Source organism: Pan paniscus, chromosome 21, assembly GCF_029289425.2.
Source record: "Pan paniscus chromosome 21, NHGRI_mPanPan1-v2.0_pri, whole genome shotgun sequence".
In the NCBI taxonomy this organism is placed as follows: Eukaryota; Metazoa; Chordata; class Mammalia; order Primates; family Hominidae; genus Pan; species Pan paniscus.
This window is the reverse complement of record NC_073270.2, coordinates 41101694-41127769: the sequence shown is the minus strand read 5'-3', so window position 1 is coordinate 41127769 and position 26076 is coordinate 41101694. Positions and strand designations below refer to the sequence as shown.

General features: G+C 39.9%; 1 protein-coding gene across 4 annotated transcripts in view; it reads left to right on the top strand.

Annotated features, from left to right (window-relative positions):
• LOC100983071 (ubiquinol-cytochrome c reductase complex assembly factor 1) overlaps positions 1 to 26076 on the top strand; it is a 109089-nt gene that overhangs the window by 18412 nt on the left and 64601 nt on the right. The window contains exons 2-6 of one of the 4 annotated variants that reach the window (XM_034947661.3): positions 646 to 750; positions 2570 to 2611; positions 10742 to 10837; positions 12863 to 12970; positions 20621 to 20693. In XM_034947661.3, coding sequence (XP_034803552.1) covers positions 646 to 750; positions 2570 to 2611; positions 10742 to 10837; positions 12863 to 12970; positions 20621 to 20693 — 424 coding nt within the window. The remainder of the gene's footprint in view (positions 1 to 645; positions 751 to 2569; positions 2612 to 10741; positions 10838 to 12862; positions 12971 to 20620; positions 20694 to 26076) is intronic. The other 3 variants (XM_003831845.5, XM_003831847.5, XM_034947665.2) reach the window with 3 other exon arrangements.

Genomic DNA, 26076 nt, shown 5'->3' with positions numbered 1-26076 from the left:
TCTGAAGTGGGGGACAGTCCTGTTGGATGGTGCTGTGAGGTCTCTGCTAACTCCAGGCAGTTAGTGTAAGAATTAAGTTAAATTGTAGGACACCCAGTTGGTGTCTGCAGAGAACTAGAGAATTGCTTGGTATGGAGACCCCTTGCCCCTGCACATTTGGTATCAGAAGTGGAGTGTTGAGTATAGAAAAAAGAGTTTTTCATCTTTACCGGAAGTTCTCTGAACTCTGTCATTTAGAATCTTTGTGGAGGCTTATTGTTGGCATGATTGATTAAATCACTGGGTACCAGTGATTGGCTCAGTCTCTAATCCCTCTCCTCTCCTGGAGGTGGGGATGCCTTGAGGAGTTGGGGCTGAGTTCCAACCCTCTACTCCTGTGGTAGGTTTCTCTGGCAACCAGCCTCCATCCTGCATGAATCACCTCATTAGCATAAACTCAGGTATGGTTGAAAGGGGCTTATTATGAGTTACAGACACCCCCCTCACTCAGAAATTCCAAGGGTTTTAGGAGCTCTGTGCCAGGAACTAGAGGTGAAGGCCAAATATATATTTCTAATTATATTACAGTATCACAGGTACACTCTTTGCCTTCCATGTAGGGAGTATGATTTAGATTCCTGACAGATTATTATTTTCTTTCTTTAGAGGAACCAGACTAGCATTTCTCAGTGGGTTCCAGTATGCAGCCGATTGATACCTGTGTCTCCTACCCAAGGACAGGGGGACAGGGCTCTGTCTGGCACTTCCCAGGTAAGATTTGTTGTTCTTTTGCTTAGTATGAAAACCTTAGTGTTTATGTGCAAATGTCATGTATTTATAGATTAGCCAACCAAATTGTGTGATGGAAAAACCTCATGAGACCACTCTGGGTCTCTGTGGTGCCAACTTAGGACTGATTCCTAAAGTATGGTGTCTAGGGCGTTACTTCTAAATACCCTAGCAGTGGAACTTAGCCTAGGATACCATGCTACAGTCTGATGATTTTTACTGTTAGGGAATTTTTCCAGATATTCATCTCCGAGTTAACCTTTTTCAATTTTCTTTTTGTGGCCATCTTGTGCTACTTTTATTTGGGCATGATAATTATTTCTTTTTCCTTTATATGAATATAAAATCCAAGAAACAATTATTTGAGGTATTCATTTACCATTGACCACCTAATCATTATAATGTAGTTTACCTTGGACCTTGTGTGAGGGGTTTTCTCCCTCCTGATTTTTGTTAATAATACAAATAATTTAGTAATAAGGGAAATAAATCATCTATGACTTCAAATCTGAAAACGTCAGTATTTTATCTCTGCTGGTTCTTTTTCAGCCTGTGTGTGTGTGTGTGTGTGTGTTTGTGTGTTTGTGTGTGTGTGTGTGTGTGTGTATGTATATGTAATGTTATTCCTGAAGTACCCTAACAAATGTCCACAGAAGTTTATATTCTGGTACCTTTTCACTTATTAGAGTGGACATTATTCATATTGTTTTGATAGACTTTGTAATTAAAAATTTAATGACCATATAATATTTTATTTACTTAGCCTTTGATATGAAAATCATTTCCTTTTTTTTGCCATTATAAGCTTTAATTTTCTTACCATTGTCTTAGCACATATTTTTTTCTTACTTTTAATTACTTATTAATAATTCCTAGGAAGGCATACCTTGGGTCAGAGTATGAACAGTTTGCCTCTTCAAAAGGTTGTTTTAATTTATGCTGCCACCAGCAATGTATGTATAAGTAGTTTTTCATTATTACCTCTCTCAAGTTGAGTTTTTTTTAACTTAAATAAATTGGGTAGGAAATGTTACCTTGTTTTACCTTGTATTTCTTTGTTTAGCTCTCAGGGTTATGTATTTTTTCTGTATTGATCAGTTGTTTTTCAGTTTGTGAAAATTGTATGTTTATGGCATTTCTCCATTCGTCTATTGGGAACTCATTTTTCTTACCAATTTATGATTTTTATCTGTAGTCATTAACTTTCTTTTTCGTATTCAATGCAATTAAAAATATGTTTGCTATATGTAATTATATATTATATAATTTATGTAGCATATATAATCTACTTAAAAATTCCCTCCAATTAATGTGTAAGCCCTGCCCTTCTGAGGACATCTTGCTTTTTTCTTGTATTTCCTGGTCTTTTCACTATGCCTGGCACAGAGTAGTCACTAAGTATATGTTGAATGAATGGAGAATATGCCTGTGCAGAAGAGGCATCTACTTTGGGTAGTTATGCAGGTATTTCTTTTCAGAGCTTGGGCTGTGTTCTGTTACTTTTTGTACAAATTTTTAATAGTATTTGTTATTTGTATGTGTGTAGATGGTAGGGGAAAATAACTCATTATATGAATCTCTGACTTGTGCCCTACTCTTTGGGTCAGTAAACGTTTCTTGAGCACCTAATAAGTACCGGGTACTGTATTAGGCTCTGGGACAACATTATAGCAAAGCATTTATGTAAATAACTGAGAGTGGTTTATCTCATGCTGACCAGATGTAATTTTAGTCATTGTAAATCAACTGGACCTTTTGTCGTATCGACTGTAACTTACTGGAGTATCTTCCTATCTTTGAGGTCCCCTGGTTGGAAACTTCTGCTTCAGAATGGCATCCTCAGGTACATGTCTCACAGGGAGGAAGATTTGGCTCAGAATGAGAAAGAGTTTTGTTAATTAGAATTGTGCATAATGGGATGTGTGAGCTGCGTTTTCACATAGTAAATTTACTCTTACTGGAAATATTCAGGCAGTGGTAGGATGAATGTATGTCAAGGGCCTGACATAAAGGAATCCTTCCTTCGATGAGTGGTAGTATCAGGTATCTGTAAGGTAATGTCCAGTGCTATAATCCTATTATTGTTTTCAAAGAGCTAGAGACATACTTTCAGCTTTGTCTTAATTAGCCTCTTGAAGTTCTGTCTACTTAAAAATATTTTTTAAATTTTGAAATAATTTTAGACTTATGTAAGAGTTGTAAAAGTAGTAGCATTCCCAAATAGCCTTCATCTGGCTTCCCCTAATGTTAACCTCTTACATAACCATGGTGCAATTACTGAAACCAGGAAATTAACATTGAAATAATACTATTAATTAGTCTATTTGTTCCAATTTTGTCAAGTTTTTTTTTTTTTTATGAATGTCCTTTTTTGGTCTGCGATAACAAATCCAGTTGTCATATATTCTTAGTCGTCTCCAATCTGTTAAATTTTCATTTTTTTTTTTTAAGACAGAGTCCCACTCTGTTGTCCAGGGTGGATGACACTATCTTGGCAGTGGCACTATCTTGCTCACTGCAACCTCCACCTCCTGGGTTCAAGCGATCCTCCCACCTCAGCCTCCCAAGTAGCTGGGATTACAAGTATGTGCCATGACACCTGGCTGATTTTTGTATTTTTAGTAGAGACGGGGTTTCACCATTTGGTGAACAGGCTGGTCTCAAACTCCTGACCTCAAGTGATCCACCCCTGTGGGCCTCCCCAAGTGCTGGGAATATAGGTATGAGCCACTGTGTCTGGTCACATTTTCTTATTCTTTTTCTTCTCAAGATTTAGACACTTTTGAAGAGTACTAGTCAGTTATTTGTAGAATGTTTCTCAATTTGAGTTTGTGTAATATTTTCTTTTCTTTTTTCTTTATTTTCTTTTATTTTTTATTCATTTTTTTGAGACAGAGTCTTGCTCTGTCACCCATGCTAGAGTGCAGTGGTGCGATCTTGGCTCACTGCAACCTCTGCCTCCTGTTCAAGTGATTGTCTTGCCTCAGCCTCCCCAGTAACTGGGATTGCAGGTGCCCGCCACCACACCCAGCTACTTTTTGTATTTTTAGTAGAGAAGGGGTTTTGCCACGTTGGCCAGGCTGGTCTTGAACTCCTGATCTGAGGTGATCCGCCCACCTCGGCCTCTCAAAATGCTGGGATTATAGGTGTGAGCTACCACCTATAATATAGAAAGCCCGGCCTTTCTAATATTTTCTTATAATGAGATTGAGGTTATGCATTTTTGGCAAAAATGATGTTATTCCCTTCTCAGTGCATCATATCAGGGGATACATAATGCTAGTAGGTCTTATAACTTTGGCCACTTGGTTAAATTGGTGTTTGTCAGGTTCCTGAACTCTAAAGTTAGTATTTTCCCTTTGTAATTAGTATCTTGTCAGGAGATACTTGGAGACTGTGCAGATACCCATTTCACATTATACTTTTGCTTACTAATTTTAGCAGTCATTGGTAGTTTTTTTTAATGATATGTTAACATTAAATTTATTGTCATAACCATTATAAGTGTACAGTTCAGTAATGTTAATTTAAGCATATTCACATTGTTTTGCAACAGATCTCTATAAACTTTTTCATCTTGCAAAACTCTATGCTAAACACTAATTCTCTCCCCACCCTGCTTTTCTACTTTCTGTTTCTATGATTTTTTTTTTTTTTTTTTTTTTTTTTTTTGAGACGGAGTTTCACTCTGTCGCCCAGGCTGGAATGCAGTGGTGCAATCTCAGCTCACTGCAACCTCCGCCTCCCAGGTTCAAGCATTTCTGCCTCAGCCTCCTGAGTAGCTGGGATTACAGGTGCTCACCACCACGCCTGGCTAATTTTTGTATTTTTAGTAGAGACGGGGTTTCACTGTGTTGGCCAGGCTGGTCTCCAACTCCTGACCTCGAGTGATCTGCCCGCCTCAGCCTCCCAAAGCACTGGGATTACAGGCATGAGCCATCACCCTGGCCTTGTTTCTGTGATTTTGACTACTTTAGGATACTTCATGTGAGTGGACTCATACAGTTTTTGTTCTTTTATAACTGGCATATGCTTATTTCACTTAGCATAATGTCCTCAAGGTTCATCTATGTTGTAGCACATGACAGGATTTCCTTCTTTTTTTAAGGCTGCGTACTCTTCTATTGTATATTTTCTTTATCCATTTGGATCAATGGACATTTGGGTTCCTTCTGTCTCTTGCACACATTATTGTGAATAATGCTGCAGTGAATGTCAGTGTACAAATATCTTAGAGATCCTGCTTTGAATTCTTTTGGATATATACCCAGAATTAGGATTGATGGATTATATGATAATTGCATTGATGGTTCTTCACTGCAGTGATCATTATTGTGGTGTTTGTCTAATGATTTTTTATTTCCATCATTCCTACATTTATTAACTGGAACTCTGTTGTAAGAAAGAGCTGTCACTTCTTCCCCATTCATTTATTTATTCAATTATTTATTTATACCAGTATGAGCTCATGGATATTTATTTTCTTCTGAGTTATAATTCATTTTCTTTTCTTTTCTTTTCTTTTTTTTTTTGAGACGGAGTCTCACTCTGTCACTCAGGCTGGAGTGCAGTGGCGAGATCTTGGCTCACTGCAACCTCCGCCTCCCGGGTTCAAGTGATTCTCCTGCCTCAGCCTCCTGAATAGCTTGATTACAGGTGCGAGCTCACCACGCCCAGCTAATTTTTGTATTTTTAGTAGAGATGGGGTTTCACCGTGTTGGCCAGGATGGCCTTCATCTCCTGACCTTGTGATCTATGCGCCTTGGTCTCCCAAAGAGAGGTGCAAATTATAAGCACCCGGCTTATAATTCATTTTCCAATTAGTTATTTTGTTGATTAGATTGTCCCAGCTTGGGCTATTGGGAACGCCTTTCTACATGCCCCCCATCATTTTTTGAATACTCTCTTAATTGCTGGCACCACAAGATGTTTCAGGTTCATGCTGTATTTTCTTTGCCCTGGCCCTAGATTCAAACATTACTCCAAGGAGTCCTGATTTTATTTTTTTATTTATTTTTATTTTTTATTTTCAGATGGAGTCTCACTCTGTTGCCCAGGTGGGAGTGCAGTGGTGCGATCTTGGCTCACTGCAACCTCCACCTCCCAGGTTCAAGTGACTGTCCTGCCTCAGCCTCCCGAGTAGCTGGGGACTACAGGCGCACACACCACGCCCAGCTAATTTTTATATTTTTTAGTAGAGAAGGGGTTTCACCATGTTGGCCAGGTTAGCCTTGAACTCCTGACCTCAGGTGATCCTCCCGCCTCAGCCTCCCAAAGTATTGGGATTACAGGCATGAGCCACCGCACCCAGCCCCGATTCCTTCTATTGGAGAGCAGTATTTAGAAATCAAGATCTGGGTATTAAGTGTGCATGAGCCTGTGTTGTTGAACTCTACTCAGACTTTTGAAGGCAGCTTGATATAGGGGACAGAACATAGCTTTGAGTATATATCCTAGTCTTTAATGAACTTTACTTCTTTGAGCCTTTGTGTTCTAATTTCTAAAACAGGAAAAAATAGTCCGGGCACAATGGCTCATGCCTGTAATCTCAGCACTTCTGGAGGCCAAGGTGGGAGGATTGTTTGAGGCCAGGAATTTGAGACCAGCCTGAGTAACATAGCAAGACCCTATCTCTACAAAAAATCCGGAATAGCTGGATCTCTGTGTTCCCAGGTACTCAGGAGGCTGAGGCAGGAGGATCCCTTGAGTCTAGGGGGTCAAGGTTGCAATGACCCATGACCACACCACTGTACTCCAGCCTGGGTGACAGAGCAAGAGCCTGTCTCCAAAAAAAAAAAAAAAAGAAGAAAAAAAGAAATAGGAGGGGCAGGTGTGGTGGCTCATGCCTGTAATACCAGCACTTTGGGAGGCTAAGGTGGGCTGATCACTTGAGGTCAGGAGTTTGAGACCAGGCTGGCCAATGTGGTCAAACCCTGTCTCTACTAAAAAAATAAAAAAATTAGCTGGTGTGGTGGCACACATCTGTAATCCCAGCTATTTGGGAGGCTGAGGCAGGAGAGTTGCTTGAACCCAGGAGGTGGAGGTTGTAGTGAGCTGAGATCATGCCACTGCATTCCAGCCTGGGCACAGCGAGACTCCGTCTCAAAAAAAAAAAAAAAAAAAAAGGAAAATATACTTTATAAGATTGTTGTGAGATAACATAAGTAAAACACCAAGCATGTAGGTAGGTACTAGACATACAGGAGATCTTCAGTAAGTTGCAATTGCTATTTTTGTTGCTATTTATGTTCCTGTTACTTGGGAAAGTTTTCTCCTCACTGTATGAAATGAAACTTAAAAAAAAAAAAAAAAAAGTTGTCCTAAAATTACCTTTACCAAATTGCAACCTCTCCCTTGGTGTTAGTTTCCTCATCTGTGAAGTGAAAAGGTTGGACCAGAATATCTCTGAGATTTCTTCCAGCTCAAGTGTTGTTATTCTGAGTTACTCTTTAGTTCTTCAGTTGCCTTTTCTCCAAGCTAAACAGCCTAAATTCCTTTTGACCTTTCCACTAGGACCTTTTATTCATCCCTTTGATCATTCCTGTGGTTCTTTTTTTGGACGTTCTCCAAAGTTGTCCTCTTTGAAAAAAAAAAAAATATCCACCTAGTTTTTATTGAGTAATGACTTCATGCCCAGAATGGTGTTGAGTATTGGGACAGAAAATGACAGACATATAAGATGGGCTGTGCCCTGGAGCTTATAGTTGCTAAAAGGAGCAGACACACACGCCCATGGTATTCAAGAATCGCTTGAGTTTGTCCCAGCACCCCTTTTCTACTTCTCTGCCTCTGTCATTCTTGTTTTTTTATTTTTTATTTTTATTTTTTGAGACAGAGCCTTGCTCTGTCACCCAGGCTGGAGTGCAGTGGCATGATCTTGGCTCACTGTAACCTCCGCCTTCTGGGTTCAAACGATTCTCCTGCCTCAGCCTCCTGAGTAGCTGGGATTACAGGCACACACCACCATGCCTGGCTAATTTTTGTTTTTTTTTTGGAGGGGGGTAGAGATGGTGGTTTGCCATGTTGCCCAGGCTGGTCTCTAACTCCTGGACTCAGGCAACCCTCCCGCCTCGGCCTCCCAAAGTGTTGGGATTACAGGCGTCAGCCACCACGCCCAGCCTATTGATATTTTCTAATCTAAGCAAAGGAAAAATTGAGGTCTTTAAGGGTCGAGTGAATTTTTTGCGGGAAGTGCAAGGACAAGAGTGGGTAGTACAAAAAAGTAAATGTGTGTGTTTATAAGTGTGTAGGTGTGGAGAAACTAGATGTTGTCCTTGATACTAGATACATAGGTACTTTAGTAGTTCAATATAGTGTGAAATGTTAGCTAATGGTAGGATAGAAATACAGTAGATGGTAGGACAGCCACAGAAGGAATCTACTGGTTACTCCTAGAGCTGTGAGGAAAAAGAAGGATCTAATAGAACCTAATAGAAGAGGACCCAGCCCAAAGCACAGCTTGTGGAAACTGCTGTTGGCTGTGTTCTTTGAACCAGTTTAAGTGCTTTGTGTTTTAGGTGGACCATTGCATTGATGTATGTGATGTAATGGGGAGGTGTTCTGTGTTTAGTCTGTGTTTTACAAAGCCTGCTTGATACTTATGAATTAAAGCCTAAGTGTCCTTGGGACTGACCAGAAGAATCCTGACTAATTTTTTAATATCCTCGTTTGGAAAGAAAAGTAAATAGTAACATTCCACAATTAGAAATTCTATTTTTTCTTCGTTAGGGTTAAAGAAAAAAAATCATTTTCATTCCATGTGTTCCATTTCTTCTTGGAATAAACCAGAATTGAAGAGTCAGCCCTCTTCCTGCTCCCCCTCACCCCTTTTTATTGTAAAGGTAATATAGCATTAGTGAGAGTTTGGAAACTAGATTTTTTTTTTTTTTGCCAGAATTATTTTGGCTATAGATTCTTAAATTTATCCATAATTCTAACTTAACAAAATAACTCTTTGGTTTCTTGTGTGTTCTTTCTAAACTTGCCCATATGCAGTCTACGCAGTCATGTTTTACCTAGAATTTTATACATATTATAAGCATTTAGCATTTTTCATGTTGTTAACAATAATAATAATCTCTGAGTAAACCGTGCACTCTGAGTGATGATGATGTGTCAATGTAGGTTCGTTCTTTGTATCAAATGCACCACTCTGGTATGGGATGTTGATGGCGGGGGAGGCTGTGCATGTGGGGGAAGGGGTATGTGGGATCTCTGCCCTTTCCAGGAAGTTTTGCTATGAGCCTAAAACTGCTGTTAAAAAAAAAAAAAAAAGTCTATTTAAAAAAAAAAAAAATCCCAGCCAGGCACCCAGGCTCATGCCTGTAGTCCCATTTTGGGAGTTCAAGGCATTTTGGGAGTTCAAGGCAGGAAGATCACTCACTTGAGCCCAGGAGTTTGAGGCCAGCCTGGGCAACATATGGAGACACTGTCTCTACAAAAATACAAAAATCAGCAGGGTGTGATGACAGATGCCTGTAGTCCCAGCAACTCAGGAGGCTGAGGCAGGAGAATTGCTTGAGCCGGGGAGGTGGAGGTTGCAGTCAGCTGAGATTGCACCACTGCACTCCAGCCTGGGCCATAGAGCCAGACCTTGTCTCAAAAAACAAAAACAAAACAACAACAACAAAAACAAAACAAAAAACCCTCAATGGATACCTGATTTTCCACTGAGTGACTGAACTTTAATTAACCATCTCCTTAATGGACTTTCCTCCCAGTTTTCATTCTGTATAGTATCTGGCACATAATAACGGCTATTTTATTGCCAAATTGTTTTTAAATGCAATGTGAACATGAAAAAGGTGGCGATTGTGATCCAAACAATAATGCTGGTGATGATAGTGATGATGGAAACTTCTGCTATTTATTGAGTGCCTATTTTGTGAAAGGCACTTTATATATCTTACCTTCTTTCATCCTTACTGCAACTGAGGTTCAGTAAGTTTTCCATGGCCACTGAGCTTGTCGTAGGTGACAGAAGCAGGTTTTAAACCTAAAAGTGGCTCGTGTCTTTATTTTTTTCCCCATATACGGCACTGCTGCCCATATTTAAATAGATAGATACTACAGTTCTGTATCCTAGAATTGACTTAGATGTAGTTCCAGGTTTCCAGGGCTGAATTCTTTTTTTTTTTTTGAGACCGATTCTTGCTGTGTTGCCCAGGCTGGAGTGCAGTGGCATGATATTGGTTCACTGCAACCTCTGCCTCCTTGGTTCAAGCTATTCTCCTGCCTCAGGCTCCTGAGTAACTGGGATTACGGGCATGTGCCACCACACCTGGCTAATTTTTTGTATTTTTAGTAGAGATGGGGTTTCACCATCTTGGCCAGGCTCTCAAACTCCTGACCTCAAGTGATCCATCCACCTCGGCCTCCCAAAGTGCTGGGATTACAGGTGTGAGCCACGCCACCTGGCCTTTGAATTCACTCTCTCTCTCTCTCTTTTTTTTTTTTTTACAGACAGGGTCTTGCTCTTGCTGAGTCGCCCAGGTTGAAGTGCAGTGGTGTGATGATAGCTCCCTGCAGCCTCGATCTTCTGGGCTCAAGTGATCCTCCCACCTCAGCCTCCCAAGCAGCTTAAGAATATAGGCATGCACCACCACACCCAGCCAATTAAAAAAAAATTTGTAGAAATAGAGTCTTGCTATGTTCCCCAGGCTGAGTCTTAAACTCTGGCCTCAAGCAATCCTCTCACCTTGACCTCCCAAAGTGTTGGAATTACAGGTGTGAGCTATTGTGCCTGGCCCAAATTCTTTTATTTCTTCAGGTATTCAACAGATATTTCTTGGGCATCTACCATGTACTAGACACCCTTCTAGGTGCTGATCTTGGGTCTTCCTGGTGAGCTGATCACGGGGAAGTGGGCTAAGTAAGGTTGGAAAGATCCTATAGTCTTTACTTTGAAACAGCTCTGTTCAGATTAACCCTGTAAGTGCTCAGTGTTGCATAGATCTGTGTTTTTATTCTTCAGTGGCCCCAGATGAGCCAGTCCCGAGCATGTGGTGGATCAGAACAGATTCCTGGAATAGACATACAGCTGAATAGGAAGTATCACACCACACGTAAGGTGAGAATTATCAGTGCATTCTGTGTTTATAGAGTGCTTTCACACAGGTGTTCTTTGGATCTCAACAAAATTGTTAGCTAGGTGAGTTTTAGCGAATGCAGAAGGTGAGGCTCAGGGGGTAAAGTGACTTGCCCAAGGTCACAAGGATGGTAAGTAAGTGGCAGACAAAATGAATTTTTTTTTTTCAGGGACAAGGTCTTGCTCTGTCACCCAGGCTAGAGTAGAGTGGTGCCTTCATAGCTGACTGTAGTCTCGAACTCCCAAGCTCGAGCTATCCTCCTGCCTCAGCCTTCCGAATAGCTGAGACTTACAGTCATGCACCACTGTGTACTGCCAATTTTTAAATTTTTGTAGAGACCAGGGTCTCGTTTTGTTACCTAGGTTGGTCTCAAACTCCTGGCTTCAAGCGATCCTCCTGCCTCAGCCTCCCTAAGTGCTGGGATTGTTTTTAAAATTTTTTTTAACAGATGAGGTCTTGCTCTGTTACCCTGGTGGAGTGCAGTGGCATGATCATGGCTCACTACTGCCTTGAACTCCTGGGCTTAGGTGATCCTCCCACCTCGGCCTCCCAAAGTACTGGGATTACTGAGATTATAGGTGTGAGCCACCATGCCAGCCTGAATATTTGGACCTAAGCCTTCTGAGGCTATGTCCTATGTTTCTTCCATTGTTGTGTCTGGAAAACACTTAAGAGGAAAACATATGAGTTTTTTACATGTTAAAAATAAAGTGATATTTAACTTTTGGATAATTTTTTATTGGTTAGATAGCTTGCCTTTGCTTGGAGAGGGTTAACATTAGAACAGACTTTCCTTGGAGGTTATTTGCAAACTACAAGACTCATATTTTCTGTAGTCATTAATAAAATTTGTGATACCTTTACTAAAAAATGCAAGAGTTTAAAAACATTCAGTGCTTGATTGCAGTTTTGAATGACTTTTGACTGCTTTCAGGCAGTATTTTTTTTTCCTTTTCCTATTACATCAATAAGCATAGAATGTTTTACTTCTCAGAATTGTTCTTGGGAGATGGGGGTCAAGATTTCCTTTTAAAAGTCTTCTTTTTGATAGAACTTTTATTCTAATACCCCACATCTGTCATCTGCTAGATATGGGTTAATAGACATACAGTCAATGAGGTAGGCATGTCTTGCTCTGAAATTTGGAGGGCATCTATTAGGTACAGTTCCAAATGTGTTTTCACTGAATGATAAGATGCTTAAAAAAATGAAAATTAGGCCAGGCGCGGTGGCTCACGCCTGTAATCCCAGCACTTTGGGAGGCCGAGGCGGGCAGATCATGCGGTCAGGAGATCTAGACCATCCTGGCTAACACGGTGAAACTCCATCTCTATTAAAAATACAAAAAAATTAGCCGGGCATGGTGGCGGGTGCGTGTCCCAGCTACTCGGGAGGCTGAGGCAGGAGAATGGCGGGAACCCAGGAGGCGGAGCTTGCAGTGAGCCGAGATCTCGCCACTGCACTCCAGCCTGGGCGACAGAGCAAGACTCCGTCTCAAAAAAAAAAAAAAAAAAAAAAAGAAAAAAGAAAAAAAAAGAAAATTAAAAATTGTAGGTGAAAACAAAAATCTAAGCAATAAAAATGCCCTCAGCCCAAGCATGGTGGCTCACACCTGTAATCCCAGCATTTGGGGAGGCTGAAGCAGGAAGATTGCTTGAGGCCAGGAGTTTGAGACCAGCCTAGGCAATAGGCTATGGACCCCCCCTCTCCAGAGAACAACAGGCTGTGGACCCCACCTCCACAGAAAATTTTAAAAATTGACTTGGCGTGATGGCGTGCACCTGTAATCCCAGCTACTTGGGAGGCTGAGGCAGGAGGATCACTTGAGCCCAGAAGTTTGAGGCTGCAGTGAGCTATGATTGTGCCACTTCACTTTAGCCTGGGTTAGGGGAGAAGACCCTGACTGTATTTAAAAAAAAAAATGCTCTCAGACCTGATGAGGAACAAAGCATTCTATTAAAAATTTTTTGCAACTAATTTTAGTTTTTTTCTTTTTGGTTAATCAGCTTTCTACTACCAAAGATTCCCCACAGCCTGTTGAGGAGAAGGTTGGTGCTTTCACAAAGATAATAGAAGCCATGGGATTCACGGGACCTTTGAAATACAGTAAATGGGTAAAGTCCTTTAAGTTCTTCTCATTTTTCCTTTTGGGCATCGTGCTTTCTGCTCCTAATAGATTTTTTAAAGCTTCTGCTTTGCTTTCATGGAATTCATACATTATTTTGGATGTGAGGACGATCTAGCTGCGATATCTGTCACCCCATTGATCACCAGGGTTGATTCGGCTGATCTGGCTGGGTAGGCAGGTGTCCCCTTCATCCTTGACCACTCTATGTGCGACCTTTTTGAAGCTGTGTTCTTGGTTGAAGAGGATGACCTTCTCCAATAGAGGAGGACCATTCTTTGATCAAGGGTATATGAGTAGCTGCACTCCCCTGCCAGAACCTCCAAGTAAGCTCTCAAGGTCCATACATTATTCTGAGAACTTCTTCAAAATATCTTTGCCCACGTGCCACAACCTCTTGCTGCTTCCAGTCAGATCTATACAACATGTGGGGCTGAACTAGTCCCTCCACCTGATTCCTTAGAAGCATCTCATAGTAGCAGGCATGGCAACAAGACTGGGCCTTCCAGGCCCTTGCTGCATGGTATGCCATATAGATGACTTCTGAGGGGTCAGATGGGCCAAATGTTCTGATGAGCAACATTCTTAAGGAAGCATTACTTTCTGATGGACCCATATTTTATAAGGGATTTTCTTTAAAATTTTACTAATCATCTTTTTATTAACTAATTAAGCCCATGATCTATTGTAATTCTTATTATGGAGGGATATTTGTTAGCCATGTCACTCCCAGTCAACTCTTGGCCTAGCACATTATCTGTTATAATAGTAGTGGCTATAAATGAATGAATGTCCTCTCTGCCTCAGATGCATACTGCCCCTGGGCTTTTATAATAATACCTCTAACCAATTATAGAAAGAAAACATCAGCGATTCAGTTCTTCTCAGCCCACTTATCTCCTAGAACAGGTTGAGCATCCCAAATTGGAAAATTGGAAATTCAAAATCTAAAACGTTTGGAGTTTTTAGACATGATGCCCCAGGGAAATGCTCATTGGAGCATTTTGGATCTTTGGATTTGGGATGCTCAGCTGGTAAGTATAATGCAAAGCATCCAAAATCCCCCCAAATCCAAAATTCAAAACACTGCTGTTTCCACACGTTTCAGATAAGGAATACTCAACCTGTAATACCATTTCTCTCTTTCACTATGGCAGAATGCCTTTTAGTGCCTTTCAGGGTTGCTGGAATATTGGGTAAGCCTAATCAGTCATAAGTCAAAGCAAGCCCACTCAAAGCAGTAGGGAAGATTTTTGTAGAAAATATATAAGCTTTACTGAGAACAACCAAGTAATGCCACTTACACCATTTTAACAAGTTGGATTCAAATTAGAATTTCAATTTTATTATAGACTTCTACTTGTGGTTTCTTCTTATGGTGTCTGGTTCTCTTTCTAACAATTCTCACTACAGCAAATATGAGCTTCTCTCTATAATTACTCTTTTACCTGAATTCTGAAAAGTGAACAGTAATTCCACAAGCATTTTGTTTTTAAGGAGCTTTGAAAAAATATAGAAAGAACACAAATACTGACAATGATGTTCTTGAGTCCCTAAGGTTATGAAGTATCTTCTTAATTGCCAATGAAATATTAGTTATGTTCTTTAAAGTTGTATTTTTTAATATCTTAATTTTTGACACTTGATAATTGTTGATATACTTGGTAATGTTTTTAACCAGAATCTTTTCCCCTATTAAAAAAATGTTATGCTTATGGCATTTGGATTTACAAACTTAAAGTATATGTTTTGTTTGAAAATTAGAAATTAAGAGGGAAGTCAAAACAAAAAAAAGAAAAGAAACATTTACAGTTTTATTCATTTCTTGGTGATTGGGTTCCACTTGGTTGCTACCATATGTTTTGTCTAGGCTGTTTTTTAATGATTCTAGAGAGAAAATTGGCTATCATTTGGAGGATTACTAAATCATCAGGAAAATTCCTTTGCTCTTTTAGCCTAAGTTAGCCTCTGATTTTTCTTGGTTCCCTTGTGACATCAACTAAATCCCTAATGTTTGCATTTTAAAACTCTTGTGATGTGATGGTGTGTACTTTCTATAACCTTCATTTTATTTTATTTTATTTTATTTTTATTTTTTTGAGACAGAGTCTCACTCTGTCACCCAGGCTGGAGTACAGTAGTGTGATCTCAGCCTACTGTAACCTCCGCCTCCCAGGTTCAAGCGATTTTCCTGCCTCAGCCTCCTAAGTAGCTGGGACTACAGGCGCATGCCACCACACCTGGCTGACTTTTGTATTTTTAGTAGAGATGGGGTTTCACCATGTTGGGCCAGCCTGGTCTCCAACTCCTGACCTCAAGTGATTCCGCCTGCCTTGGCCTCCCAAAGTGCTGGGATTATAGGATTGAGCCACTGTGCCCAGCCTATAACCTTCATTTTAAAATTTGTTACATCACAATATCAAAGTATGACATTCTAGTGTAATTGAGATGTGAAAATGTATGTGTAACTTTTCATTTTGAAAAACAGAACCGTTTTCAGCAATGTTGACTCAAATCAATGCACTTGTATTGGATTGCACTGGCAAAATTATTTGTTTTGTGTTTTCACATGTATTTGATTAGGGAGTAAAATACCTGCATGTCTGTCCACATCAGCAGTATCAGCTATCTTTTCTCTATCTTTTTCTTTAGGTTTCATGTGTTATTCCCATGTTTGATAATCATGTTTAGGATCTTAAATGTAGCTTTCCCTTACCTATTTGAGTATCTTGGAATCATCATTTAAAAAAATTACATTTATATGCAGTATCAGGTGAGATAAGCACAATATTTACCCAACTCAGCCACATGCCATAGAATAGGTTTCCATATTAGCATTAAGCCAAAAAGTTATTCCTATTCTGAAGGACACTGACAAACTGGAATATATTCAGAGGTAGGCAGTGAGCCTTATGAACATTTCAGAAACTGTTAAGAACGGTTGAAGGAAATAGGGATGCTTAGCCTGGAAAAGAGAAGACAGGATGATTCTTCTCAGGTATTTGAGGGGGCAAATGTGAAAAAATGAAGGTATTCCAGTGGGCAGAATAATGTTCAATGAATGTTACATGAAGCAGATTTTAAGTTTAGCAAAATAAGAATCTAACAAGAATTGTCCTCAGGTGGGACAGGTAGCCTTACAAGGTCATTGGTCTTGTTTGAACAGAGGCCCAGATGGTTGACTGTGAATCAAGAATGCTGTAGAAGAATTTCCAGTAGACAATAGAAGGTTCAAATTATTTAAAACACCCTTCTAACTCTTTTTTATCTTTTTTTGAGTTGGAGTCTCGCTCTGTCACCCAGGCTGGAGTGCAGTGGCGCGATCTTGGCTCACTGCAACCTCTGCCTCCCAAGTTCAAGCAATTCTCCTGCCTCAGCCTCCCGAGTAGCTGGGATTACAGGTGCCTGCCACCACGCCCAGCTAATTTTTGTATTTTTAGTAGAGATGGGGTTTCATCATACTGGCCACCCTGGTCTCTTGGCCAGGCTGGTCTCAGAACTCCTGACCTCATGATCCGCCCACCTCGGCCTCTCAAAGTGCTGGGATTACAGGCATGAGCCACCTTGCCAGGCCCTTTCAAACTCTTACATAGCTGTTAATGCAAGCATTTTACTAGATTTGTTTTTCATCCTGTAGGATGTTAAAAAATGCATTAGTTCGTGGGAGAGCAGATTTTCATTTCCTAAAGCTGTTCAAGGTGCCTCTCTTTTACTCAAGTAAAAGATGACTGATGAGGTCTTCTAAAGTTAAAATGAAATAAATATGAAGTCATCCAAGGACCAGAACAACTTGTATTGACTGGTTGAAAATTCAGTCCCCCTACGTCCTTAACTCAGATCAGTGCATGATTCTTGATGAGGTTCTTTCCTCAAGTTATTATTTCCAGTCTCTGTGTGATAGTCTTTAGAGACTTGTTTTAGAGATTTGTCCAGGAAAATGGCTCACCCAAGTATAAAGGCTTGGCCTTGCAGCAGGAAAAGTGAAGAACTATAAAATGCTCCTGATTGCCATAGCATGAGCACTGAAAACATACTCTGGCCAATCTGGTGAAGTCTTCATTGTTTGTGATGAATGCTTTTTCACAAACGTGTTGTTGGGGAAGCTTCCTTCTCAAGGAAAGACTTGGGCCTTGGGCCTTGAAGGCAAGTCTCCAGGCAAGGTGATTAATTATGAACCCAGGACTTTAGGAATCTGAAGGAGATTACAAGATTAAAAAAAATCAAGAAATAGATGATTAGAAATTTTAGTTAAAGTTACATACTTGTCTGTAGCTGAACTGGGCCGTAAGCTCCATGAGAGCAGAGATTTTTGTCTGTTTTGCCCACTGCTCTATTCTCATCATCCAGATCAGTGCCAGGCACTGAGTTATGTACTCAGTGAATTATTGGATGAAGTGAGGAGCTAGGGCAGATGTCCTGAACTCCCTGTCTTAAGGATAGGAGTAGGCCTGTCAAGGCCAAATTATTAGGATCATGATATTATTAGATTATCATTAGTTTGGTAATGGCACAGACCAGTGCTTCCCAAGATGTGTTCTGTGGTCAGATACTTCCTAGAACTGCAAGTGTTAACAAAATTAAACAGGCTTTTTTTGGTCTGTTGATATGGTGAAACTGATTGATTTGTCAGTGCTGAATTATCTTTGCATTCCTGGGATAAATTTCACTTGATTATGATATATTATCCTTTTAAAAATATTGATGGATTTAATTTTAAAATATTTTCTTAAGGAATTTTGCATCAATGATCTATGTTCATGAAGGCTATTGTTCTGTAGTTTTGTTTTCTCCTAATGACTTTGGTTTTGATATCAGGATAAGGTTGGCCTTATTGAATGAGCTGGGAAATATCCTTTCTTCTTGTTTTCTGGCAGAGTTTGTGTAGATTTCGTAACATTTCTTTTTTTCCTTTTTCTTTCTTTCTTTTTTTTTTTTGTTTCGTTTTGAGATGGAGTCTCACTCTGTCGCCAGGCTGGAGTGCAGTGGCGCACTCAGCTCACTGCAATCTCTGCCTCCTGGGTTCAAGCGATTCTTCTGCCTCAGCCTGGGACTACAGGCGCGTACCACCACACCCAGCTAATTTTTGTATATTTAGTAGAGATAGAGTTTCACCATGTTGGCCAGGATGGTCTCAATCTCTTGACCTCGTGATCCGCCCACCTCAGCCTCTCAAAGTGCTGGGATTACAGGTGTGAGCCACCGCGCCTGGCTGATTTCATAACATTTCTTTAGATGTTCAGTACAGTTCTCTAGTGATGCTATCTGGGTCTGCAGTTTGCATTGTGGGGAGGTTTTTAAAGACAAATCCAATTTCTTTAATAGATACAAGACTGTTCATGTTATTTATTTTAGTGAGCTTTGATAGTTTGTATCTTTCAAGGAATTTGTCCATTTCATCTAAGTAATCACATTCATTAGAGTAAAGTTGTTCATAGGATTCCCTTATTATCCTTTTAATGTCTTTAGGATATGCAGTGATGTCTGCTCTCTGATTCCTGATACTGAAATTTTGTATCGTATGTGTTTTGGGCTTTTCTTTTTCCTTGATCAGTTTTATAGGTTATCAATTTTACTGATTTTTTTTTTTTTTTTTTGAGGCGGAGTCTCGCTCTGTCGCCCAGGCTGGAGTGCAGTGGCACAATCTCGGCTCACTGCATCCTCTCCCTCCCAGGTTCAAGCGATTCTCCTGTCTCAGCCTCCCAAGTAACTGGGATTACAGGCGCCTGCCACCATGCCTGGCTAATTTTTGTATTTTTAGTAGAGTCGGGGTTTCACCATGTTGGCCAGGCTGGTCTCGAAATCCTGACCTCAGTTGATCTTCCTGCCTTGGCCTCTCAAAGTGCTGGGATTAGTGAGCCGGGTGGGTGAGCCACCACAACCCAACCTAATTTTATTGATATTTTTAAAGAAACGGCTTTGGCTTCAATTTTCCTTTTTTTTTTTTTTCAGGCAAGGTCCGGCTCTGTCACCCAGGCTGGAGTGCAGTGGCGTGATCTCAGCTTGCTGCAACCTCCGCCTTCCAGGCTCAGCCTCCTACCTCAGCCTCCTGAGTAGCTGGTACTATAGGCACACACCACCATGGCCAGCTAATTTTTGTATTTTTGGTAGAGATGGAAACGTTTTGCCATGTTTCCCAGGTTGGTCTCCAACTCCTGGGCTCAGCCGATCTGCCTGTCTCAGCCTCCTAAAGTGCTGGGATTACAGGCGTGAGCCACCATGCCTGGCCTGGCTTGAATTTTCTGTATTTTATCTTCCTGTTTCAGTTTTGTTGATTTCTGATCTTTACTATATCATTCTTTCTGCTTGCTTTTAGGTTTAATTTGCTTTTCTTTTCTAGCATTTCACCATGGGTTTTGTTTAAATGTGGGCTTCTAATGCTGATTTACTCCCCAGATAGGGATATCTGATTTTTATTTGTCTATTTCTATATGTCCTATTTTCCCCTGTATTAACTTTAGACTGGAAGCTCTTAAAAACATGACAGATCTCAAGTTAAGCAAATAAAATATCTTAATTACAATCAGAGACGTAATCATTCCTTAATTTGCTATGGGTATTTCTACCCATCAGAGACACTTGCTTTAACTCTAGAGAATTTAGAAAAACATGAACATTATATAGTTTTGGGTATAGTATGTTCTTGGTGACTTTAAACCTTAATATCATAGCTCCACTAAATTCTAGATTGGTTTTTCTTCAGTTGCTATGTCATTCTCAGCCTGTACACATTTGTTTTTGGTCTATGCATATTTGAGTTTATAACTTTCCCTGTTGTTTTAAGAAAAAATAAGCTTCTAGAAGCCTTGTTGAAGTGCTCATTTATTTAGTTATATCCTTAATGAAATGTTTTGAAAGTCCTTAAAATACCTGTTCCTAGAGTGCTGAGTTGGTCTTCAGACCCATAAGTCAACTCTTAAATAATTTATTTTTAGATTTATTTTTATTAAGGCATAATTTATATACAGTGTAATATAAAAATCTTAAGTATACAGCTCAGTGAAAAAATTAAAACCACCACTCATATCAAAAGCCTAAGAGAATTCCTAGTGCTTTGGGAATAGTAAAAGTTTGATTCTTATATTGTATTTTACAGTCATTAGAAACCCTTATTTACAGACACAGTGTTAATCAGCAAACTATAAAATTAAAGATCTGGAAAAAAGATACCGCTTACTCCATCCCCCGAGATTTATAGAATAGATAGTAGTGCCTCTGAGGAAAGATTAAAGGCTTGAGGGTTTTTGTATATTTCTTTGATTTTGGCCAGAAGAATGTGTACTTTTTTACTATAAAGGATTTCAGATTCTAAAGAGTTAATGTGGATAATGCTAAACAGTGATTTAGAGGCACAAATGTGGTGAAGTAGGTTGGAATTAAATGAGAGATTTCATTTAAATATTGGAAAAGCCTTTCTGAGGTTTTCATGCTAAAGTCCTAAAATATGAAAATTGTGTGAAGTCTGTATGAATGGCTAAGCTCTAAGAAAACAAAAAAAATTTATATTGGTTTAAATTACCTAGAGAGAGGTTTGGACCCTTCCTTCTAGTTGAAGAAATATAAGATTCTGTGACCCATGTCTAATGGAAGTAGAACATCCACTTGGTCATGTCTTGAGTTTGGTTTTATTCTCTTTGTCTAGAAGATTAAGATTGCGGCCCTGCGCATGTATACTAGCTGTGTGGAGAAAACTGACTTCGAGGAATTCTTTCTAAGTAAGTTATTGCTTGATAGTACTGAAAAGGAGAACAAATCTGCATTTCATTTTTATGGTTGTGTTTTAATAGGATAGGTTTTTTTAGTCCCTAGTGAAACAGTTTTTCCTGCACAAAGCATATAATCCAAACTGTCTATTTTTCTCTTTAAAAAACTTCTTGTATATATTTCTTTAGAGACAGGGTCTTGCTGTGTTGCCCGGGCTGGCCTAAAACTCCTGGGCTCAAGCAGTCCTACCACCTCAGCCTCCTGAATAGTAGCTGGGACTAAAAGCACATGGCACTGTACCCAGCTGCTTTTCTTTTTTAATAGAGTAAACAGAGAGCAAAAGGATCCTATAAATAAAACATTTTGCTTATTTTGAAAAAACAAACAAACTGTACTTTGACATTATCTCCCTTGTCCACACATGCATCTTTTTACATAAGAGTATTCATATCATAGTAAACATATTCTGTTTTACAGTCTGGATGGTTTTTTTTTTTTTTTTTTTGAGATGGAGTCTTGCTCTATTAGCCCAGGCTGGAGTGCAGTGGTACGATCTTGGCTCAGTGTAACCTCCACCTCTCCACCTCCCAGGTTCAAGCAATTTTCCTGCCTCGGCCTCCCGAATAGCTGGGATTACAGGCATGTGCCACCATGCCCAGCTAATTTTTGTATTTTTAGTTGACATGGGGTTTCACCATGTTGGCTAGGCTGGTCTCAAACTCCTGACCTCACGTGATCCGCCCTCCTTGGCCTCCCAAAATGCTGGGATTACAGGCGTGAGCCACTGTGCCTGGCCCATTCTGGATGTTTTACTTAGCATTTTGACATGGACGTTTGGCCAGCTATTCCTGTTTTTAATTTTTAATTGTTTTAATTAATCCTGGATTAATTATGATTTTTCTCATGTGAAAAGACTATTGGGTCAGAAGGCATATATAATTTTATTATGTATATCTCATTGATAAATTGCTTTCCAAAAGGGTTTTGCTGGTTTAGACTGTCAGAAGCAGTTGATTATTATCACAGTATTAATTTTGATGCTGTAAACAGTTATATTATTAACAAAGTTAATTAAAGCAGGTACTTGTAATTGGGAGAGATTAAATCATTTCCAGTTCCACAGGTTTTGGAAGGAAATGTATGCTGTGTACTTCTGTGGTAATAGTCACATCCTCAAAGTAGCATACACCTAAATGTATACATTTGAGATTTTTCTCTAGCAACAAATATTTGTATATAATTGTGTTCACAACAATGAAGAAAGCTGGGTGCAGTTTTGGTTATTTAATAACTATTTTTTTGTTGCATCGTGTTTTTTGAGACTTGCTTTGAGTCTTGCTCTATTGCCCAGATTGGAGTGGAGTGGCGCCATCTTGGCTCACTGCTACCTCCACCTCCCAGTTTCAAGTGATTCTTGTTCCTCAGCCTCCTGAGTAGCTGGGACTACTGGTGCACGCCACCATGCCCAGCTAATTTTTGTATTTTTTTTAGTAGAGACAGGGTTTGGCTATGTTGGCCAGGCTGGTCTCAAACTCTTGGCCTCACGTGATCCACCTGCCTTAGTCTCCCAACCCAAAATTCCGGATTACAGGTGTGAGCCATGGGACCTGGCCTATTTTGGTTTTTAAAAATCAAATAAATACAAATCATTTTATTTTACTGTCTCAGCAGATTGACACCAAAAACTAAAATACCATACTGAATTATAATTCCAATTTAGTGTTCACCTTTCCTTTCTTCTTTATTCATAACCTGGAAAGAATATTTTCCTGCTTCTTTGTTAGTCTAGGATAAGTTAGTCCAAAAGGAAAAAATATTTTTTCTCTATCTGATGAAGCTATTAATATTAGAAACTGCTTTTTTTCTTTTTCTTTTTCTTTTTTTTTTGAGACAGAATCTCATTCTGTCACCCAGGCTGGACTGCAGTGGTGTGATCTCGGCTCACTGCAACCTCTGCCTCCCGGATTCAAGCAATTCTTCTGCCTCAGCCTCCCAAGTAGCTGGGATTACAGGCATGTGCCACCATGCCCGGCTAATTTTTTTGTACTTTTAGTAGAGACGAGGTTTCACCATATTGGCCAGGCTGGTCTCGAACTCCTGACCTCAAGTGATTCACCCACCTCAGACTCCCAAAGTGCTGGGATTACAGGCGTGAGCCACCACACCCGGCCTCTTTTTCTTTTTTTTAAGAGATGATCTTGCTCTGTCACCTAGGCTGGAATCAGTGGCTCTAGCCCTTTTACTGCATCCTTTTACTCCTGGGCTCAAGCAACCCTCCCACCTCAGCCTCCTGAGTCGCTGGGACTACAAAGATATGCCATTATGCCTGGGTCATTTTTTTATTTTTATTTTTTGTAGAGACAGGGTCTCACTATGTTGCCCAGGCTGGTCTTGAACTCCTGGTCTTAGGCCTTAAGTGATCCTGCCTCAGCTTCCTGAAGTGCAGGGATTACAGGCATAAGCCACCATGCCCAGCCTGTTTTTTTTTTTTTTTTTTTTTTTTTTTTTTTCCTTTAAGTGCCTTCTTGAATCCATGTGTGAAGTATTTTTCATCAGGTCTTTTTAAAACCTCATCCTCAGGCTGGGCGCGGTGGCTCACGCCTGTAATCCCAGCACTTTGGGAGTCTGAGGTGGGTGAATCACTTGAGGTCAGGAGTTCGAGACCAGCCAGGCCAACATGGTGAAACCCCCCACCCTCTACTAAAAATTAGCTGGGCATGGTGGTGGGTGCCTCTAATCCCAGCCACTCGGGAGGCCAAGGCAGGAGAATCACTTGAACCCGGGAGGCAGAGGTTGCGGTGAGTCGAGATCACACCACTGCACTCCAGCGTGGGCGACAGAGCAAGACTCCATCTCAAAAAAAAAAAAACAAAAAAAACCCTCATCCTCAGATGTCTATTTAATGTCTATTTTATATTTGATTCAATAAATAACTCAGAAATTTCTTAGAATTATTTTGAAAGGATGTTTACTAGATAACTTTGTCTTGGCCAGCTGTTCATTATTGAAGGTTCTTCAGTTAATATTGTAGTATTGAATAATAAGACTTTTTACGTATTTAACATATCATGTTTCAATTCATAGCCTGTTGTAAACTACTTATAAAACTTAAGAAAAGTTTATAAATAACTGTTTTATACTATTAGCTCATATAGTATGGTTTTATATTTGTCTCATTTAGGAGTTACAAAATATTGTGGGCTAGGAAGGGCTTGTATTACTGTTTTCATTTTGTTTTATTTTGTTTTCAGAAACAGTTGAGGCTCAAAGGGGCTAAGTGACTCACCCAGGGTTGCCTAGCCAAGCCTTGAACCTGTGTTGTCTGGTTTAAAATCCAGGGATTTCTCCACTATAACATATTGTCTGTGAATGAGTGTAATTGCAAATTAGAAAATGTAATTCATTTTAATATTTTTTGTATTTTGTTATATTTAAATGCAAACTACCTCTGTGAGATTTTCTATTAGTATTGGAAACTGATGTTTATACTAACTATAGTGTGAATCTATTGGTGAGCTTTGTCTTAGCTTAGTCTTTGAAGTAGTTACCTAGGGAGAAAGTAAATTTTTTAGTAACGCCACTCTTCAGGTTTTCTGAGACTCAATTTGAGAATTTCCTTTTGAGACCTATAGCATGTTCATTTTTATTACATTCTGTTGTGGCCCATCTTTGTCATGTGTGGGTAGATTAAGTTTTCATATCAAACCAAAGTGCTTCCAAACTGTGGCTAGTGAATAAAAAGAGAACAAATCTGGAATATACCATCTAGATGCAGAAGATGACAAATATCTTTCAAATAATTACACTGACTTTCCTGTGGCTTGGATTCTAAAGAGTAGGCCAGACAGGTTTGAAATAAGAGAAAGGGGCTGGGTGCAGTGGCTCACACCTGTAATCCCAGCAGTTTGGGAAGCCAAGGCAGGAGGATCCCTTGAGCTGAGGAGTTCAAGACCAGCCTGGGCAGAAAAAAAAAAAAAAAAAGAAACAAGAGAAAGCAGTATATATATATTGCTTCCCAAGATTGTACTTTTTAAAGTGGTCATTGCTCACTTGGACTTGTGGTATTTTAGGGCTTAACTTTTGGAGTCCTGAGAATTCAGCAGCCCGCTGTTTCTTAGATATTTTGAGGATGTCTTTTGTCTGAGCATGTTGCACTGATGAGTACACTGCGGTTTGCTAACTGGTCTTTTAGAGATGTTCGCTGTGAAGAGCACTTTGGAGCAGAGGTGGTCAATCAGTAGAGCTCCTGTTGAATTCCACAGTGTTGTCTGCAGACTGCTTTGTCTTTAACCCTTAAGAGACTGGAGGCCTTGGAGAGGAGGCTCCTTAATGAATACATTCTGAGTCTGTGGTTGAGGTTTATCACTGATACAATCTGAAATAATTAGTGGGGTTTTTCAAATATAATTTCAATTCTACTATTTAAATAATTCGCTGAAAACCAACAATAGTGAATATTTATTGAGTACCTACTAACTTAATACTAACCATTTTGCTAAACATTTTATAGGCCTTATCTCATTCTCACAAAAATCTTACAAGGTCAGTTATCTTGTTTTTCTCATTTTTACAGAGAAGAAAATTGAGTAATTTTACCCAGTGTCACATAGTGAGTGAGAGGTAGAGTCAAAGAATTGAATCAGGCAGTCTGACCCCACATTAAATGTACAACTGTGTTATGCTGCCACCCCATAACAGTAATGAACTATTTAATTGTATCCAACTTGATGTCAAGAAAGAAAGTGCCTAGCTTCAGAAACTAAAGCACTGAATGTGCATTGGAGCAAGAGTGTGATCATGGCAAAATACTACAGCAGGTTTTAACTTTGAAGTGTTTAAATGCATTTCATTGAACTAAAGAATCTGCTGTATTTTTGCATAGTTCACAGTCAACAGTCAATGGTGTTACTTTTTAGGGCTTTACCCTGTGGGTTTCTGTTCTGACACCATTGTGTATAGGGACTCAATCATACACCAGCACTTTTCCCACCCTCAGCCCTGAGGTGACCCCAGAAGGGGAAATGGTGACCCAAGTCCAGCTGCTGGCCTGTCTGTCTGTCTGTGCTTTCCAGCCCAAGAACTGATTCCCTCTCTGAGAAAATTGGAAAGGCTCCTGGAGGCTGCTGAGAAGCTTTGATGTAGAGGTAGCAATTGAACAGATTGTCCTTTAGAAGCAGCCAAATTTCATTTTCCAGATTGAAAGACAGACTTCCAAGAAAATTTTTCTTTTTAATGTTTTGTTCTAGCATCCAAAAAAGACCCAACTTCAGATCCGGGCTTCAGAGTTTCTCAGGGCTATTCTTGTCTAGGTGGAGGGTGGTTGGCCCATTCTCAGATGGCATGTGTCTTAATAGCTGTATGGCTGGCCAGGCCAGCCTTCAGCTCCCTCCTGCT